This window comes from Centruroides vittatus, unplaced genomic scaffold, assembly GCF_030686945.1.
Source record: "Centruroides vittatus isolate TY-2023 unplaced genomic scaffold, ASM3068694v2 contig_352, whole genome shotgun sequence".
Classification (NCBI taxonomy): Eukaryota; Metazoa; Arthropoda; class Arachnida; order Scorpiones; family Buthidae; genus Centruroides; species Centruroides vittatus.
This window is the reverse complement of record NW_027122175.1, coordinates 602355-623601: the sequence shown is the minus strand read 5'-3', so window position 1 is coordinate 623601 and position 21247 is coordinate 602355. Positions and strand designations below refer to the sequence as shown.

Here is a 21247-nt window from a genome sequence, read left to right as displayed (position 1 = left end):
TGCATATTTTAGTTTATTATTTACTGTATTTAATTGTTATTGTTATTTTAAATTATGTGTATTTATTGTTTAAGTTTATTGTAACGTGATTGTTTAGGATTTAGGAATGCATTGATTCACTTTACATTTTTTAAATGAAGAAAATTGATTTGGACTTAGAACAAGTCAGAGTTCAAACAAGCTCTTGAAATACATTTAATTTCAAGTATGAAGCACTACTGTATATGTTTTCATGACATTACTATACTTCAATTTAAAAAACAAAATTCATATACTAAAATAATTTAACTGACTCCTTGACTGTCAAGATAAATGATGATAGATATAAAATGTATAAAGTGAAACTTCTCTAACTTGAATCTCTAATGGGCAGGAAAAACTTACAGTTACAGACAATTTCAGTTAGAGAACAATAAGGTAAAAATGCAGATTCTGAATACATTTGTATTTTTACTTCTCTTGTATTATATAAAGAATCTTTAATAGATTTTGTTTTAAACAGCCTGTGTAATGCCTTCCAGCAAAATGTTCAACATAACTAATGGAATCAAACAGTTTTCCTAGTAAATCTTGCTGAGATAAAGTGAGAGGTCCTCTTTCTTTTGACTGGAATGTTGTCTGCAAATGGGTATTAGACAGTAGATACAACTAACTGTCTGAAAATTTCATGGAAATCCAATAAGAAGGATCACTTTATATAGAATAAATATTAAAAATTGAGTTGGGGAAGTTAAAAGTAACACAAAGTTAGGGAAATTTTAAAACTCACGCCAAAAGTTGTATAATGTCTTGATAACAAACACCCAAAAACTCTTAAATTCACACAGCGGGCAGTGAATGCTGCATGAATTTATGAGTTTTCGAACATTCTCTAAAGCTTGTTGCACATTACTAACGGTTTTACTGCATGTTTGATTCAAAAATCTATAAGAATTTTCTGTTCTCCTTGGAACACTCTGCATGTTCTTTTCTTTTATATTGTTCTTTTTCGCCTGAGGACGACAAATTTATACTCGTCAAAAGTACTTGCGATATAAGATATACTGTATTAACGCTGAACTCAGTGCTTGTTATCAAGAAATTAAGAAAGTAACACAAATTCGTGTCAGGAAACTGTGAAAACCTTCAACTTGGAGAAAATTTGTGTTAAGGAAATTCAAGTTGAAGATGTTAAATTCCTATGTGCTTCCATTAACACCTTCCAAGTGCTTCATTTTCTCGAAGTTAAATATTTGAGTTACAGATGTTTGAGTTAGAGAAGTTTTACTATATGAAGAACCGTCATAGTTAAAAAAACAAAAGTCTATGCATGCTAAAACACGTATAAAGTTTTGTTTTCTTTTTGTTAGGGGATCATTAACACTAAAATCTATAAATCTTTCAATATTTTAACCTATTTAGTATAGAAATAAGAAACTTCAATATTCCTTACTTAATTATAATAAAAATGTTTACAAACCTTTTATTCTGAAATATCTTGGACATATTATCGGATATATCAGTTCTTTCAGCAGACTAATCTGACGATCTAAACCACCAATTTTATCAAATGTTATTTTTATATCCGAAGTATCATCTTTTTGTGTCTCATTCACAAATTTGATATTTGTCTTCATTGTTATCAAATAAAACTGAATTTCATCTTCAGCTCTCTTTAAATAATCATCTCTTAATACAGGCGAATCTTTAACAGTAAATAAATTTGATAAACTTCTATTTGTGTTCAAAGGTGTAGAACATAATAATGATGTTTCGCTTCCAGAAACCTCTGAATTAAAATCTGTTTCTGTCCTGTTATGATATTCTTTACTTTTAGAAATTTCTGATTTACTATTTACATCAGGTTCATCAATTGATTCTTCTAATTTTAGTGCATCCATTTTAAAAGAAAGACAATCAGGAGAATTTCTTATCTGATTCTCATCATCACAATTTTCTCCAACAACATCTACAATCTTTAACTGGTAAATATTTCCAAAATATGAAAAAGATAATTTTGTTCCAAATGTCACATAAGTATCATCTGTAATAAATTTATTATTCATGAAAATATAATTTTTATAACTCTAAATTATCATAAATTTCAATTAAAATATAAAAATTATTGTTTAGAAAGAATTCAATATATTACAGGAGAGCATCGATTATCCAAAATAATTCGACTGGAATTGTTCGGATAACTGATCATTTATGAAAAACATATTAAGAACAAAACTGTACTGTATATATTTTGTATCACACGCCTTACAAATTAATATACTACTATATGTAAGGTATTTAAGTAGGCCTGCAGTTTAAGATGGCAGGGTGGGGGAGTGTGCTGCAGCACCACAGCACTAGGGAAAATTTGAATTTGCCGACTAGAATGCCTTTGGTTAACCAATGTTTTGCTTGATCGGTATTCAGATAATCAATGCTCTACTGTATATATATTTTGAAAAAAAATTTTTTAAAATCTTTTCCATAGCCATATTTACACCTAAGATTCAAGAGTTAGAGTTAAAACTTAACCAATTACCATACCTTTTTAGTTTGTGAATGCTCATTGGTTAACTTCTAACTCTAATTCTTGATCCTTGGTTTTAAATACAGATATTATGTTTCAAATTTTTCCAGTTATTGTGATGTTTATAGCTATTTTTTTGTTTAATGAACAAAGAGATCATCTGTAATTTAATTGTGCAGCTAACACATCCAGTAATAAGCTAAAAGTGTCATTATACATGTTTATACTTTGGATACTGGTACCATTCAATAACAATTATATTTACACTAAATAAAGACAATATTAGGAATTTATAAAAGATATGTTAATGCATTTGGTAGATCAAAGCTAGATATTTATTATCATGTATTGGATCATTTAATATCCAAGCAGTGGTATTATTAATATTTGTGCAACCTGTGCTATTCAACATAGCTGAAATTTGAGAAATCTCTACAACACTCCAGGAAAAACATGAAAAACAATGCCAATTTTTTTAACAAATTGTATGAAGACCAAAGCTTAACTTCAAAGAACAGGTTTTCAAAAGTGTAACCCCATCTGTATCATTACAAATTATCCTATGCAATGTAGGCTGGGGATTCCAGTGGCAGTATATACCTAATTTTTCTAAAGGCTTGGCATATACGTAAAGAAGTGACCTAGGTATGGAAATTTGGAGTTTTTGCTATACGCTATACAAAATCCACTAACTGGCTCAGGTTTAAAGTAGACCGCATTTCTTTATGCAGCACTCGAGAAGCACTATACAGCGGACACACTGAAACCCGTTTCTAAATGCAGCGCTGCAATGTAGCAAACCGTTTCTAAATGTTTGCTGCAAGAAGCTGCTGCAGTGAAGATAAAGCAGCTTTTACGTTCGCTACACGTGTAAATCAAAATGGACACTTCCATGTATAATGTTGTATTAACCAGCAAAAATTAAAATCGAGGTAACTGTCAACAAGAACATCATGGAAAGATTAACAATAGGCAAATCAGGTTTACAGATTAAATGTACTTTCGAATTATTAAAGTAAAGCCATTATCGATGGTTTTTATATAATTCACTTAAATATAATATAATAATTAATATATTTCATATAACACTTCAATGTACAGACTGAATAGACAATAATTGAAAATTATTCAGTTATTATTGTATATGAGTTCTTGTATTGTGAGATTTGATTAGAATTTATATATTTTCCAGACAATGCCTTTAAAGAACAATATTTTAAATTAATGTTTTCCAGCCATGAGAGCACAGAAAATAAAGGTTAGATAATTTAATAGATTATATAATTTAAAAAATATTTATTTTGTAAAATGTAAATGAAATAGTTTAAATTATATTTAAATAGTTATATGTATGCCTGATATTCTGAGATATGTTTAAGTAAAACTTAAAATGTGGATAAATGAAAAAAGTAATCTTATTATTTTAAATTGCAGTTACCTCAGATTTAAATCTTAAAAATACTAGTACGGCCTCAGTTTTATCAAATAACGAAAACGACAAATCAGATTCTGTAAGTATTTAATTGTATTAGGTTTATTTAAAATATATATTCTTTATACTTTTGTTATCGAATAACACGTCAAAGTAGCCTTTTTACCTAGTAACAGTACTGTTTACGTGTAAATTTTATTAAACTATTTTAAATATGCTGATGAAACTTCATTTTTCATAGGAAACTGTTTGGACATCATTTGCTGTGAAAAAACTTATTGAAATTTGGCAAGAAATGGATTCATTATTTGAGAAATCAAATTGCAAAAAAGTTAAACTATGGGAGAGATGCCAGTTTAAAAATGAAAAAAGAAGATATCAACATAGGAGCAGTGGAGTGTGATCGGAAGTGGTGAAATTTAATACTAACTTATAGGAGGAGGAAAGACCAGATGAGAAAATCTGGAAGTGGTCGACTTCCTTTTTGGGAATTCCATGAAGATTTCAACCACTTCTTTGGTTTAAAAGATAACGTTAGTCCTCCTCCTGAAACACTGTTAGCTTCGATGGTACCTTCGAATTTCAAACTTAATGAAAATTTTGAGAAAAGAGCAGCACCAGCATCGCTACCTCCATCACCACCACGAAAGAAAAAAAAAATCATCATCTGAGCCTCCAGAGTGGTTTCTACATTATATTAAAATTAAAAAACAGGAAGAATCAGAGGAAAAAAGGTGGAAGAAATTAGCAGAAATTGAGAATGAAAAATTAAAAATTTTACAAGACATTAAATATAGTTAAAAACAAGTAATTAAAATAGTAAAATTATTTATTCATTTATGGTTTTTAAATAAAATTTAAAATTTATATTATTTGTGTATTTTAAGTCATTTATTTTTATTTTAAAAAAGAAACCTTGAGATAATTTATTTGAATTTTCAGTTATCATGATAAAAAACATTTATTTAGTTTTCGTTTTTTGTTTTTAATAAGTGCAGCAAACATCAGATAATTAATCTAATAAATAGTAAATACATCTACCGACAGTTGAACATATTTATGTGGTGAACATAGTAAAATAATATTTCTGACACTTAGAATATTTCAAATATATTTTCTCTCTCCTACATGAGACACCTTCCTTGTCTTGAAGCGCATTCTTTTCAATTTTGAAATAATTTAAATATACATACTTGACAGACTTTCTTATAAAATTTTAAATTTGATTAACTTTTCAAATTTCATACATATAAGGTTCCTACTCAAATGTTTGTTTTAAATTCCATAACGTCCCGACCAACTTTGTAAATTCCAACCCTCACAGTACAACACATTGACAAAATAAAACAGTATATGACTTACTATGCAAATATGCTATTGCTTTTTCAAGTTCTTAATTAGTTATTTTTTCTAATTAACAATTACATAATTTTTATAATTGTTGAATAATTGAAATCAAAATGTTTTACTAAATTAAAAATAGTTTATTCTGTTATTAATCCACAACCATAAATCTATGTGGCTTTGAAAAAAATAAAAAGCCATTATTATTCATTAACAAACCCTGTATAATCCACGTACAAAAGTAAATATTTATTAAATTTATCTCTTAATAAATTTCCTGAACTTTATAAAAAAAATATTAATGAATTGGAAAAACTCAATGTTATACAATCAAAATTATTAATATAAATAATACCATTTAAATTAAAAATTATTTAACTTTTTTGTACCTTGTAATCATTTTTTTTTTTTATCGGTTCATTAAAATCGGCCCTCAAACTGAGTGTAAGCAGTAATTGAGAGAAATTCATAGTTTAAATATTTTAATTTACAATCAATGTTGACTATTAAGAGTATTACAGACTTTTCTCTAGAATTCATAATACTGAATAATTTATACAGCTGTTAAAATTTACAAATGACAATTGATATTGCTAAATAATATAAAAGAGTGTTTTAGAAGTTAGATAAAATGGCCTTAGTGGGAAAATAATTTCAATATGAGAAATTTTCCTTTTTACAATATTTTTTGGTATTCATTACTTGGAAGTTCATCCTTAACTGAAATTTTTAAACCTTATAAAAATTCATTCTGAGTTTGCTGTCATAAATTTTTTATTTTTGGATTGCCAAAATGTCTGTGCTAAAATAAAAATAATAGTAGCACTAAATTCAATTTTATTTCTATTAATCAACATACTGCATCAAGTTTATAATTGTATATGCTATCCTACAATGATGAAAACATGTACTTAAAGCATTCTTTTAATTTTAATCTAAAATATTTGTTAACTTATCAGTTTAGTGTTGTTTGGCAAATTGTATGATAGGTTTAATTGCCTATATGTATAATTTAATTTGAATTTTCTAAACTATGATGATAATTAATTAATAACAAAAAAAATCAACAAGGTAGCAAATTTCCTGACTGAGGATTTCTGTCAAATTTCCTACTTTCCATGACTTTCCAAACACTAATGAAAATCCCTCATTTTCCAGGTGCATCAGAAAGAACCCTGTACATAACAATATTACAAATGTAATGTGTTAAAATAAAATGTACTCATACAAAAAAAATACAAGATTGTATAACTAATTTAAATCTAAATTTTATTTTATATGTACAGTTTCATACAAAATGATGCATTTTACTTCTCCATCAAGAAATCTGCAATTCTACTTCGTTTTTCTACGGCAGCTGCACGATTTTGTGTTTTTTCAGGAAAATCATCATCGTCATCACAGTTATCAAGTAAGATGTCTTCTGGAATATCCTTTTCTCCTTTCTTAATGCATAAATTATGCAAAATGCATGCAGTCATAACCACTTTAGACATGGCTGCGATATTTTCCATGTCTAAATATTTAAGTCTGCGGAAACATCCTTTCAAAAGTCCTATAGTTTGTTCCACAACTACTCTGACAGAACTGTGTCTTTTATTATAAGTTTCCTGTTTTATAGTGAGAGTACCATAATCCTTAAGTGGTACCAATAAAAAGTATCTAAAGGATATGCAGAATCACCTAACAAATAATAATTGTTTCCTAAATATTTTTTTGGTTCCTGCAGTAATAAATTGTATATTGGGCTTTGTTTCTACACCCGAGAGTCATTGGAACTTCCAGGCCATCCAACAAAATCATAGATTATCTGCATTTCTGCATCACAAATTATTTGTAACAAAATGGAAATGTCTTCCTTTTCTGTTATAATAACTTTGGCTATCTTTTTTAGGTGCCTTTATAAATATGTGTTCCATCAACACATCCAACTGCACCCAGCAATGGAATCTTCCGTAATTGCTCAAACTTGTGTACGATGTCTTCCAAATTGTTTGATGACCACTTAATAAAATTACTCAACATGGAACAAATTTTATTACAGAAATTCATAAAACTCCTGTAAGCATGACTTTTATTTAAACCAAATCTATCAGAAATGCCTCTGAAAGACTCTTGATTAGCAAGGGTCCATATACTTAACAAAACTTCTTTGTCTGTGGAAATACAAGGTCAACCCATCTTTTTATTACTTCTTGTTGTATTTATCAACTTTATAAGTTCCTATAAAAATAAACGATAAGTTTTATTTAATGAACAAGAAAAAATAACAGGCAGAAACATGTAATTAATATTATAGTGCATACAGTAGACTAACTTAATTTATGAATGTTAACTAAACAAAAGAACAGTATCATTGCACTATGCTGACAAGAAAAAATATATTATTAATTAATTTCCAAAACTTAAATGTAATTATAATTCGATTAACTTAACGAATATCAAAATTTGATTCATTTAAAAAAACTTAATTTTCAGAAAATCTTACAGAATAATACATGTAAAACTAATTAAGTTATTTTATAAATTATAGCATTTTGTTTCCTATTAGAAAAAGTATTTAAAGTAAAACGTACTTCTGTAGAATTTCTTGAAAGTCTAAAATGATTCTGAAAGTCATCCAAAGAATATGCAAATACTATGTCTTCTACATAATTATCTATCTTCTGTCTCTTCATTCTGTTCATTTTTTTGGAAAGAGTAAGGCTCAATTCTTCATACTTTCATTTTTTGTTTTGTTGTAATTCTTTAGCTAAAACACTTGCTTCGGCTGTAATCGAAAATCAGAGAATATATTACGGCATCCATTTTTTGCTCGAGCGAAAAGCGTTTCTAAACTATACTGCAGAGACATGTAGCGACACTGCTCGTGATGTCATTTCGCTACACTCTCGCTGCATAAAGAAACGAAACGCAGCCGTAGGCATTTACTACACTGCTTTAAAAATGATATCACAGCTCATGAAGAGATCTGAGAGCTAAATAGTGGTGGACACATTTCATACTATTCTTCCTTCAACCCTGGACTCAAATAATGGTGAAAAACTGTATGCAGCTGCAGAAAAACTTCTTGTCTGTTATAAAAGTGATTTATCACCATCATTCCCAATGCAACTGCTGACATTTGAATCTTGCTTATTAAAAGACATTGTAAAAAGAGCCACAGTAAAAGAATTGGCAAGCTACTTCTGATTGAATACCATGTTTCAAGCAGCTTGCCTGATGTCTGCATGGCCTTTCTATATTTTCTTACAATATCTGCCATTATGACTTCTACCAAACATTCATTCTGTAAACTGAAATTACAAAAAAATTGTGCACGTCAATGACCGAAGAAAGAATAACTAATTCAGCATTATTTTTTCTCAAAACGTCAGAAGTGATAGAGGAAATGGGACCTGTCAAAAGGTAGTAAATATATTTGTTGCAATTAAGTCCAAAAAAAATTTAGACTGTCAGCACCTCATAAAGTAAGCAAGCCTGCAGTGTATTAATGTAGTGTTCTATTTTTTAAATGAATAAAATCACTCTTTAAAATAAATAAAATCACTTTACAATGTTATATTAGATTGCATCCTGTAAAAATTACAGAAACCCAAAAGGTGGGCCTGTTTTGAAAATATTGTATACAAATGGCCCACCCATATGTAGTCACTATGTCCAAGAATAGCTAAATTTTTAACAAGAATATCTTATTAGAAATATATACATATAGACATATAGAATATATGTCTATATATGTCTATATATAGACTCATAGAATCAATCAGCTTTCTATATAGACATATAGAAAGCTGATTGATTCTATGAGAATTGGGTTCTATAGGAATTCAGTTGAATATATACATCTTTATGATTTCTAACAAGAATACTTGATGCACACGATTACTAATACTTGTAAAAGACTATTAAGAAAAAAAATCACTCTTTAATAAAAATAAAAACTATATAAACTATACCAGGGGTGGCCAACTTTTGTGCACATAAGATCTACTTTTTATTGTAAAAATGTGTCGCGATCGACTTGTTGTCATAGGCATAGTCTAAGTGGGGAGGGGGAAGTGCGAAATACATACTATGTTTATACACTGTTTCAGTACGAAGTGCACTCACTGCTTGTGAGTCGAGTCATAACTACATGCACACAGTTGCGTTTGGTTACAAATATAATATATTAAGTCAAGACGTCGCTAGCGATTGACCAAAATTGGCTTGGCGATCAACCGGTTGATCGCGATCAACTTGTTGGCCACCCCTGGACTATACAATATAACATTAGATACTTATTATAATAATACTTACAGTAGTTTCGAATAAAAATAGTTTTAAAACCATTAGAAAAAAGATCTTTTCTGCTTGAACTTTCACACAATATTGTTAGAGACTCTGCTTTCAATGGATACTTTAAATATTTTCTCACACAAATTATTTTTTCGTTATAATCCTCAGAAAAGTCATTTTTCATTACTGAAATTGTTGTCAATGAAAGAGATGATTTTGGCAGAACAGTACAAAGAATCTGATAACCTGATGATGAAGTCAAAGTGATCCTGTCTCCAAAACATATATTGCACATCTTCATAGTTGAAGGATGAAGAAAGACACTGTTTTTAGAGAACAGTTGTAGGTCTTTATCACCTATAAATAAAAATACCTTTTACATACTAGTTTTATGTAATATATATTAAACTCAAAAGATCATTTGCAACTTTTCATACTTTCAATTCAAATTTAACTTGCATAAATAGGACATTTCATAATAAATTGAATTGTACTCAGAACACATTTCAGAACACCTTGTGATACCTGATCATTTTTCTTAATATTTTAACATTTTCAATAGAATAACCATTGAAAATTTTTAAATTACAACTAAATGTGGAGAAAGATCTCTTGCAATACAGTACATATTGATAATTAATGCTTCTTTTCTCCAATCACTATGAGTTTGGCTTGTATCTTACTAGTCAAAAGAAAGTCATGCAATAGAAACTACAGTAGAGCATCGTTTATCCAAAAGCCAGTCAATTGAAACGTTGGTTAACTGAAAGCTTTCCAGTCGGAGTGTGTCATGCTGAATCGAACATTTTTGATACTAGATTAACTTCTAAAGTATAATTTTTTGTTTTTATATTTTTCAATATATTTATTTTGTTTGTACAAAATAAGGAAATAACTTTTAATGATACAATAGCCTCGATTATTATTATAAAAATTTTCAATGAACTTAAAATCGATGAAAATTCAACATTAAGCAACATGCAATGGAGAAAAATTCAACATGAAGCAACACACAATGGAGAAAAATTTCAACATCAGATCAGTTAATATATTTTTTCGTACATAAGTGGTTATCCGAACAACCCCAGTCCCCAATTGATTCAGATAAACAATGCTCTACTGTACTGACAAACTATTTCTCTTAAGGTATGTCAAAAATATTTTATTTATACCTAACACAGGTGTGTACTGTACTTGCTATTGTATTAATAAAATGCCGTATCTCCTGTCAAATTTATTAGTGTTTACTGTGTAGAAACCTCTGTATCTTAAAATCTATCTCAAATTTTTTTTCTCATCCCTGTGAGATTTGAGATACAAAGATTTGAGATCTTTATATTGTGAACTTTATCATTTTTATGTATTTTTATAATCTTTTAATATCATTTTTATATAATCTTAACCAAAATATTTAACTACATTGTATACAAAAACAAAATGAAGTAGACCAAAAAGGGTTAGTTAATGGGAAATCAACTGATAAAACTTTCTGATAAGATCGGTTTAAACTCTATTCCTGCGAGTTGAGTTCCTTGTTAAAATGAGTCAAATTTTTGTGTCACGACTATGTCACCCATCACTTTATTGGTCCAAGATGATCATCTCCTCTGACAAAATCAAGGAAGGGCCTGCAAATCACTTCTCCATATAAAAAGGGAGTACGATGAGTAAGACAGAAGAGGTTGTCATTTGACTGTGTGTGTGTGTGTGTGTGTGTCTGTTTGGATTTACCCATCGTCAGGCTCCTCCCTCCACTGTTCATCCTCCTCGGACTAGCGTACAATTGGACTGGAATTTAGGACGAATGGATTAATCTACATTTAGACTGAAATCTAAAAGATATTATATCATCTATCAGACGTTCGTCGATATGATCAGCATATATCCTAAGGTATTTATCCTACCCGCGAATATCTGTAAGCCCTTTCTCTATTCTGTGTAGAATTTACGTGTCGCGGATCGTGAGTTATGTATCTTAACAATCTCACGGTAAAGTAACAGTTTTGTATCTAATTGGACCTATGGGAAAATAAACAGGTATATTTTTATATATAAAAATCTCCGAGTGTGTTCCTTCCGTCATCCTCTCCACTTGCTTCATTCCGAGTCTAACCCATACGTAACCGCTCGCGCAATTGATTCTCTGTATCCTATCTGTAACCTATCTGTGACACCACTATGGTCACAGATAGGTTCAACTGTATTTTCAAAGAAAGTAATATAGTGGGTGATCGGTTAACAAACACTTTCATGAAAGATTTTTATGTTTGTTTTGTGAGGTGTTCGTTATCCAAACACAAGGAGAAGCGACCTAAAAGAACGAATACTGATTGGTCTTCCCTTGTCTTCAGGCAACAATTTGAAACTTTTCGGAATGCGGGATACATCAACATTGATGCTCAACCTGGTATATACTGATCAGATAGTATTCCTCTGAACTTTGAAACGCTCCCTTGTAATTCCATCCTTTTATTTTTCCAACAAAAACAATTTTTTATAGTATTCGCGAGACTGTCGGGCAGGCACTCATTAAGTTTTGTGTCGGTTTTTATTTTCAAAAGGTGAGAGTATAATAGCAAAGGTGGAGAGTGGGCAGAAGAATGCCTGATGTTGCTGGGCAGTATGGCAGTATAGTATAATCAAGAAGACTCAAGCAGCTAAAGGAGTAACAAAAATCATATCTGAGAAATAAAGAACATTGAAGAGCTCTTAATGGAACCCGAAACTAATCTGACAACAGAACGTCAACAATGCTTAAATGAAGAACACCAAGCAACATGGAGAGATATCTTTTCTTCTGAAAAAGTAATGCTGATAATTGCTATTAAAGATCTTTTGAAAAAGTGGGAGGATGTCAGAACAACAGTCGTAGAATGGCATCCAAACCAGGTTCAGGTTCTAATAGGCTTTAGGGATCACTACAATTACAATGCTACTAATTACGTCTGAAAAACCCTGAAGAAGAGAGAAAAGCAATCAACATTACACAGATTCTTTAACCCCTTCAAATGGAAAAAACATAACTAATAAAAATGCAAGTCTGTGTATCTATGTGCTTTTATTATTACATATAAATAAATGTAGTAAGAAAGTATATATTTTTTATTTTTTGGGGTCTCCAGAATGAATTAAATCAAATTCCCATAAAAACCTATGGTAAATTGATAATTGGTTAACAAACAAAATCTTGAAACAGATTGTTCGTTAACTGATCACCCACTGTATATTGTAAAATTTAATTATCTAAAACTTTTTAATTAATTCCTAAGTGTTAATTTTTGTAAAATCAAGCATGAAAAAGTTACCAGACTATTTTATCAATTTATTGACTAAAGATGTAATCAAGTTTTAAAAAAAATTGAATAATTGCTTTCTTTATAGTGTTCAAAGTAATATTTTCATGTTCAGTGGGAAAAAAGTTTGAAAGATTATTTTTCCGATCATAAATGACAAGTATAAGACTAGATAGATAACATGGTAAAGTTGTCAGTCTGCTGCTCTGATTAACCCAATTCTATTCCAGATATTAAATTCTCAGATATTTTCATGTTTAATTTGACTTGGATAAGTCAGAGCCTTCCCTGACACCTAGCCACTTCATTGTGGGTATGGTTGAATCAATAATAATAGGCACCAGAATAAAAAATGCTCCCAGTGACAAAGTGCAAAAATTCTAAAAACTATATATAGTATCTCAAAATTTTAGGAAGTAAAATGTCAGAATTAATTACAGAAATTCTACTGCTACTATAAAATTCATTATTTTGAAATTTAAATTCATAATCATTAAAACTTAACAAATAATTCTATATTGTTACCTTTCTGGAAATCATCTTTAATTACAGTAGCATATAGATTTTCATTATCAATCAAACAATGATTCAAAATGAGGCACTTATTGCTTTCATTTTTTAACTCATCACATTGCTCTTTATGAAGCTGTACATCTTTCATGCATAATACTGATTTGCAATTTTCACACTTTCTCCACTGTGATTTAGATTTCTTTGGCATTATTTATCACTATAAAATTGAAACAAACCCTGAAAATAAACAAAATCCTTTCGTTATCTCATAATATCAAAAATAAATTTATTTCTTGTTTTGCTTTTGAAAATTTTAGTGACATGATACTAATTATACAGTACTTTTGAAAAAATATTTTATATTTAAATATTAAATTATACTTCATGACAATTTATTTAAATAATTTTTGAACTTTCTTAAAACTATGAATTTGACAAATCAATACTATAATACGAAGGTAAACCCAAAAGTAAAGTCTCCTAATTTTTTTAAATATAAAGAAACATTTATTTTCAATAATTTTCATATCATTTTAAAGCTTGAATATTTGTCTATTTTTCTACATAATTGCCATTTTGGTTGAAGCATTTTTGTAGGCACTGTGGCAGTTTTTGTACGCCTATGTCATACTAGCTCGCCGCCATGTCGTGTTAAACTGATTGAAATTCATCACCAATTGACTAAGTGTATGGCAAGTCATGCATAGATGTCAAAAACATCCTCGAGTGGTGTAGGGAGTTTGCATCTGATACTGAAGTTCACAACAAAGAAAGAAGCGGGAGACCGTCAATTTTTGACGAGACAGTAGCGAAGGTTGAGCAAACGATGCGTGAAGATCGGCAAATCACTCTGGATGATCTGTGTATTTTGGTTCTTGGGCACCATTGGGCCCCAAGCACCATTCATAGAATTTTAATGGGAAAGTTGCAATATTGGAAGGTGTATGCAAGATGAAACCTGCGACATGGCGGCAAGCAGGTATGACATGGGCATACAAAAACTACCACAGCACCTACAAAAATGCATCGACCAAAATGGCAATTATGTAGAAAAATAGATAAAAACATTCAAGCTTTAAAATAATATGAACATTATTGAAAATAAACATTTCTTTGTATTTCTTAAAAAATAGGAGCCCTTACTTTTGGGATTACCCTTGTAGAAGTACTGCTTCAACAGTTTCTGTAGAGTAATCAATGTTAACTTAAGCCCTGGTCACACTATGTGATTTCCAGCCGCACAGGCAACTGCAACCGCAACGGCTGTTCCCGTTAACTAGTAATCCCCCTCGAAAACCAGCATGACTGCAACCACAACTAGAAACAAAAAGTTTGTTCTACTGGCGACGGTTGCAAACGCGCATCTAATCAGAAAACGTCTTTGTGCCACATCATACTCTGTGTTGTATATTTGTCAACATACCTTGATTATGACATTTGTATTAACTCAGTTTCAGTACATTTAAATGCTATATTTGATATAAATCAAATCTGAATTTATTGTTAGATTTATTTTAAAAAGTTTGATTACTTTTAATAATATACAATTGAATAAAATAAATGCTGATATAGAAGAAAAAATATATCGATTATAAATGAATTAAATCATTCAAGCTTTCCTCTGAACAACACTTACCCTCAAATATTCACTTTTATAAGATTGATAAATAGCATCCAAAACTTCTGGGATAATGACTGATATTGAATTATGGGCCACTCTAAATTGATACGCCAAACTACGAAACGTTTCGCCTAAATTATATATAAGTATTGGTATTCATACGGATATATCCCCTATAACCTACGGCATCCAAAAGCCTTAATTCATTCATCAGCTGGTGAAAGCACTATTGTTTAGCCCGTTGATTTTCATTTTACCAAGTTTTAACCCAGCATGAACATTTTTTCTTATTTTTCTCTTCATATATTCTCGCCAGCTCTAACAAAATTATCGCCGTTTTTTCTTTTATTCATTCCAGAAAAGGAACTGCTTGCTATTTTAATAAGAAAAGTAGCTAAAATTCCGTAAATACTCTGAAGTAGAACGTAAAATGTCGGTAAACTCATGAAAGTAGACAAAAACAAGCTACTGTAATTTTATTGGTTTATTATAGGGTCACGTGTTCTGAGCTGCAATGTCAACAAACAATGTGTGACCACGAGAAGACGTGCACGACTCGCATTTGTTGCAGTTGCAGTCGCCTGTGCGGCTGGAAATCACATAGTGTGACCAGGGCTTTATAGTTATTAATGTAAACAAGCTTCCATAAAACAAATGAGAAAATATTATAAAAAAACTTAAGAAAAAATAAAATTTAATGTTAACATTTAAATACTTTGTAATTTAGATATAATACACACAAGTTTATTACTTTAAACTAGAAAATTTTATTTAAATATCTTCATGTTTTTCTAAATTAACAATTTATTCTGAATTATCAAAATATACACCTTGACAATATGTTGTTGTATAGGATAAGACAAGACAACACAACACAAAGGTGATTTGCTAACAGCTACTCCCAGTAAGACTTTTCCACAAGAAACGTTTCCCTTATTTAAATGTTATACATGTGAAAAGATACTGAGCTTTTTCTGATATTAACCAATGAAAACATCTTGTTCTTCATATACTATTTTGTTGACGTCAATAATTTTAAACAGAGATATAGTCTAATTTGCTACATAATGTATCTTAAACAAACAACCATCATCTCGTAGAAAATTAGTAAAAATGTAAAGATGAAATCATACACAAAAAAATAAAAAATAAAAATTTACCTTCAGTTAACTTACGACGGTATAAATTACAGTTTAAACTGTACTTTAACCAAATTATACAAGTCCGATAAAAAAATTACAAATGTTAAAATCAATATTTCCATTTCAAAATATACAATAACTTTCACGTGGTCTTGTGGTTATAAACCTACCGCCCTCTGGTGACAATTGAAATTCTATTTAGATTTAATTTAACCTATATGATTGAACCTAACCAGAACCACAGTGTAAAATGACATGTCGAGATATGGAAATTATACACCGGTATTAAATCACTGTCCTGAATATTAATTAAAATGCAACAATACAGTTAATAAATGCAGCAAGACAGTTAATAAATTTATATTTGTTACGAATTCTTTTATAGATGCAAACCGTATTATATATACTGTTATGAGCCATTGATTTTGAAAGTGGGGCAAGTTCATTTTGTGAAAAAAAATAGTTAAAGCCAATTTTTATTACAAACTGATAAATTTTTTACTTGTGAAAATTTCTACGGAATTCAAAAGTAATTTTTAATATATATCTTACACAGCATTATTAATATGATTTTGGAGGGTTTTTTTAACTCTTTCCGCCCTGTCGGCACTAAGAGCGCCTCTTATAGACGGCCCATTATAGGTTCGGCCAGGCCCACAATGAGGCGACCGGGTGGTGAGGGACGGGGCCCGACATATCCGAACGGACCACCCCCGAAAAATTCCTGGGGATTATTCGACCCGTTCTGATTCGATCCCGGGTCCCCCAGAGCGGTAGGCTGCCACCTTGACCGCACGGCCATCCGGCCGACTGATTTTGGAGGTTGCAGAACGTATTAAATTACTTTTAAAAATGAAAATATATCGTTTGATTTCAAGATATTTTGTATATCTTAAAAATAATTAATTTTATCCCGGGATTTCCCGGGAAACAGTTCACTTTTATCCCGGAATCCCGGAACAAGCGAAAGACCGGAAAATGAGAAACCCTAGTCTATACCATTTCGGTTTATAATTTTAGTGGTTCTGTTATATTTGTGGTGAAAAAAAATTATGCTTGCTTGCGTATTCTGAGTTTCCGGTTTTATAGAATGACTAGTGCATTCCAGCGGCCGGATGGCCGAGCGGTCAAGGTTAGCAGCCTGCCGCCCTGGGGGACCCGGGATCGAATCCGAACGGGTCGAATAATCCCCAGGAATTTTTCGGGGGGTGGTCCGTCCGGATATGTCGGTCCCCGTCCCTCACCACCCGGCCGCCCCATTGTGGGCCTGGCCGAACCCATAATGGGCTTGCTATAAGGAGGCCCTCTTAGTGCCCACTGGGCGGAAAGAGTTACAAAAAAAAAAGACTAGTGCATTCCATTTAAAGGGTTATAGGTAAAGATGACAGGAAAGTTTAGATTAATAAATTTTTACCTTACAACCCGCTTGGGGATGCTTTCCGGGAGGTCTTTTAAAGGGTAACTGGCTCCTATTCAGGCGTTGCAGACATGGAGAAAACCCGTGAAGCTCCACATGGCCAGCCCGTTAGGGCGTGGCGCGAATCTACGACCAAACTCCCAGTGTTCAGGGAACGGAACCGCTTGGACACTAGCGAGCCTTAGTTAACGTGATTTTAACATTTAGGTTACTCTTCAACAGTGGACTGGAAAAAGATACCACTGAAATTACAGTAAGATCAAAATTACAGTAAGATTACACCTTCGATGTAATCTTACTGTAATTTTGATTGTCAAATATGACTTACCAATGCTTAGGGAAGCTACCCATCCGGTAGTCTGTGGGGCAAGAGCCTCAAATATACCGAGGAGAGATAGAGAAGTAGAAGAGTATCATGAAAGAGCAAGTTATACTTTGAAATGAAATTGAAGTTTCATTAAGCCTCTGAGCATTCCATGTACATATAGTTTAATACCGCAAATACGAACTTTGCGACTTGTTATTTGTATTATATATAATTGAGTTTTAGTATTTCGTGCAGCTCCTTTCCTAAAATCTGATATAAACTGTGCTTGGCCAATGGTGACTACTTAGCGCCACCGGCTCCATTCGCCGCTCACCAGAACTGTGGTTCAACTCGCCGTTCGTTACGTAGAAGTTATCTCCACTATACCTCTTCGCAATTAAAAACTTTTGCACAAAATATTCAGTTCAAAAACTTTCGCTAGAAGACGCTTTTCGGGAAATGCATGAAACAAGTCAACAAAAACGCATTTATTTGTTCCGCCCTGGAAACACCTACAGAAGTCATTTACAGATGTAAGGGATGTTGTTCGATGTGTGCCCCATCGTTCCGATGTAAAACTGTACAATATTTTTTTTTCCTTGTCCTATCTTCCTTCTGTACTTTCCCATAAACTAGATGTCGCTGTCGTTAGTGATAGTGCCCTAAATCAGTGTTTTTCAGCCGCCAGTCTGCGAAAAAATTTTAACTGTACTGAAGCTGGCGTAGTTGAATACGGGTGACATTTAAATAGTAATCTAGTAGTGTTTGGATCCTTCTTAGAATGTTACGTACAGTAACTCCGGATAAGCATAAATAAGCATATAGTAATTCATAGTCACTTATAATTACTTGGTAGGAGTAAAACTAGCCATAATTTTACCGGTCCGCGATGACAAAAAGACTGAAAACACTGCTCTAAATGATTCCAAATTTTTTTCGGCTGAAGTACGTAGTCTAAAGTCCAACCTAAATGTTCACAAAGTAACGAGAGCTTCGCCCATTGAAAAAAAAAAAAAGTATCAGAGCTGCCCCCAGAACGACTATAGTACTGTATTAGACACAGGAAATGTATTGCACAAAAGTATTGTAAAAGTGTAAAATATTTACGACAAAAAAACTATTGGCAGATTTTGACGGACATTTTGTAAGAAGAACGGAAAAGAATCGCTTACCTTTAGTCCGGAGCTGCAGCCGAGTTTGCAGATTCTCATCGGTCACGCTGAGAACGACTTCCGAGTCCGACAGAACGTAACCAGAAGCCAAGGTCCTAGAATATAAGGTTCGCTCATAGAGAAGAAACGCTTCTCATTGGTTGCTTATTTGACGTCACTCATAGTCGAAAACGAAATATCTTACTATGTTCTTATGGCAAAAACATTACAGATCAGAGGCTCGTAGCTTTAATTACGCGCTAATATTTCATTAATTACGATTTATATTTTATTAAATGTAAGTAAAAATGAATTGTAAATAAGAATAATCTGGAATATTGAGCAAAATGTTCGTAATTTTTACGCGTAAAGTTGAAATTAAAATGTGTTTTTCTACTTTGTAAATGAAATCGATTTTATCTATTTTATGATAACAACAATAGTTTCTTAAAACACTAATTTTGGTAAATCTTACGTAGATAATTTATATATAAATGAATTAATTTAATTTATATCGTCAAACGATATCAATGTAATTTTTAGTTTTAAAAAAGGTCTTTTTTAATTTTTAATATTCATGTACCAAAAACGATATTATTTACTCATAAATATACAAAAATATCTTTGTCGAAAGTACAATTTTTTATGTTATAAACATATTTTTAATATCAATAAATACAATTTAAGTGTTACATAGAAACAGAATTAAAAGAAATCAGGTGCAAACTTTTTAAAATTTTCTATTGTTATTATAGTTTTTAAAATAGAATTCTCATATTTTAATTTAAAATTAAGATCTAAAGTTTTACAATCATTACATTTAAGAGATTCTTCTGGTTTATCCCGTTTATTTACATCTAGAAGTTTTCCTGTCTGTTTTTTTTTTTTTTTTTTCTATTTCTTTTTAATAAACGATTCTTCCTTTCGTTCGAATGATTAATATTTTCATTTTCTATATTTCCTAAATTTACTGTCGGTAGTGAAGTTTTCTTTAGTTTAGGTCTTGCCAATAAACCTAATAACTCAGCTTTTAAATTTCTTTCAAAATCATTTTCTGCGAAATGATCAGGGCGAACATGACAAGAATTGGGATAGAATTTGTCTTTTCTTTTACAATTATGAATCCATTTTCTTCTTATTATTGGATCTTTAGGAAATAAACTAAAATAACTAACTTTCCTGTGTAATAACTTTGTGTTACGATAGCTGTCATTACAAGTTGCAACAACATACGGTGTACGATGCTCCTGGCATCTAAAAATAAAAATAATGATAATAAAATTTAGCTATTTTTTAAAATTTTCCCAAATAAATCTAATCAAGATATAATATTCTGAAGTGGGAAAAAGTAGTATTAACATTTCTTACATAAAAATTATTATACAATTAAATAACACTACAATAAATTTATACTGTGTGTAAACATTTTTATATTTTGCATTTCTGTGCATTTTACGCAAATATGCATATTTTAAGAAAGTTATATTAAGTAATAATAAACAATATTTCTTTTTTACACCTTAAGTTATTTTAAAAGTGTTATCGGCTAGCTTATTATTTGTAGTCGTCATTTCATCGTGCAGATACTATTTTTATACATGGAGAAAACTATTCTTAGTATTTTAAAGTATTTTAGTAATAAATATATTCTATCCGTAATCATATTTGGTAATTTCTTCAGAACCAAGTGTAAAGACTACGACAGAATATCAAACGGTTCTAGGAACACTTTTGTAACTTCCGTACAATTTTTATCGATATAATTATCAACATAATTATGTTTAATAATAGTAATAACCATAGATATATTTACCTTCGAAGAGTTTAAAAACTCTCAACAAAGTAACAAAAATATACTTATACAATTAGTTCAGGATTATTTTAGTTCAATTCAAATTGTGAACTTACGAGGTAATACAAATTTTTTGTGGTTCCTGGATGGAATAAAGGATAAAATATTGATAAAGACTCAACTTGCAAGTTAACAATTCAAATTGTTAACTTGCAAGGTAATACAAACAAAGTTTGTATTACCTTGCAAGTTAACAATTTGAATTGAACTAAAATAATCCTGGGCTAATTGTACAATTATGTAAATAATTTGTGGCTGCCCGAATCCGCCAGAGGACTCTCAGCTAAAAGTTTTTTTTTTTTTAAACTCTTTCCGCCCTGTGGGCACTAAGAGGGCCTCAGCTAAAAGTGGGAATATAAAACAAGGATGTTATTGTGAAGGATTTTTA

General features: G+C 30.8%; 1 protein-coding gene across 2 annotated transcripts in view; it reads right to left on the bottom strand.

Annotated features, from left to right (window-relative positions):
* LOC136974652 (ATPase family gene 2 protein homolog A-like) overlaps positions 1-16288 on the bottom strand; it is a 67607-nt gene extending 51319 nt beyond the window's left edge. For both annotated transcript variants that reach the window (XM_067269581.1, XM_067269583.1), the window contains exons 1-4: positions 16151-16288; positions 13382-13606; positions 9585-9920; positions 1460-2023 (exon numbers count right to left, since the gene is read on the bottom strand). In XM_067269581.1, the coding sequence (XP_067125682.1) occupies positions 1460-2023; positions 9585-9920; positions 13382-13577 (1096 nt within the window). In that variant the 5' untranslated portion in view covers positions 13578-13606; positions 16151-16288. The remainder of the gene's footprint in view (positions 1-1459; positions 2024-9584; positions 9921-13381; positions 13607-16150) is intronic.
* Between the last annotated feature and the right edge of the window lie 4959 nt (positions 16289-21247).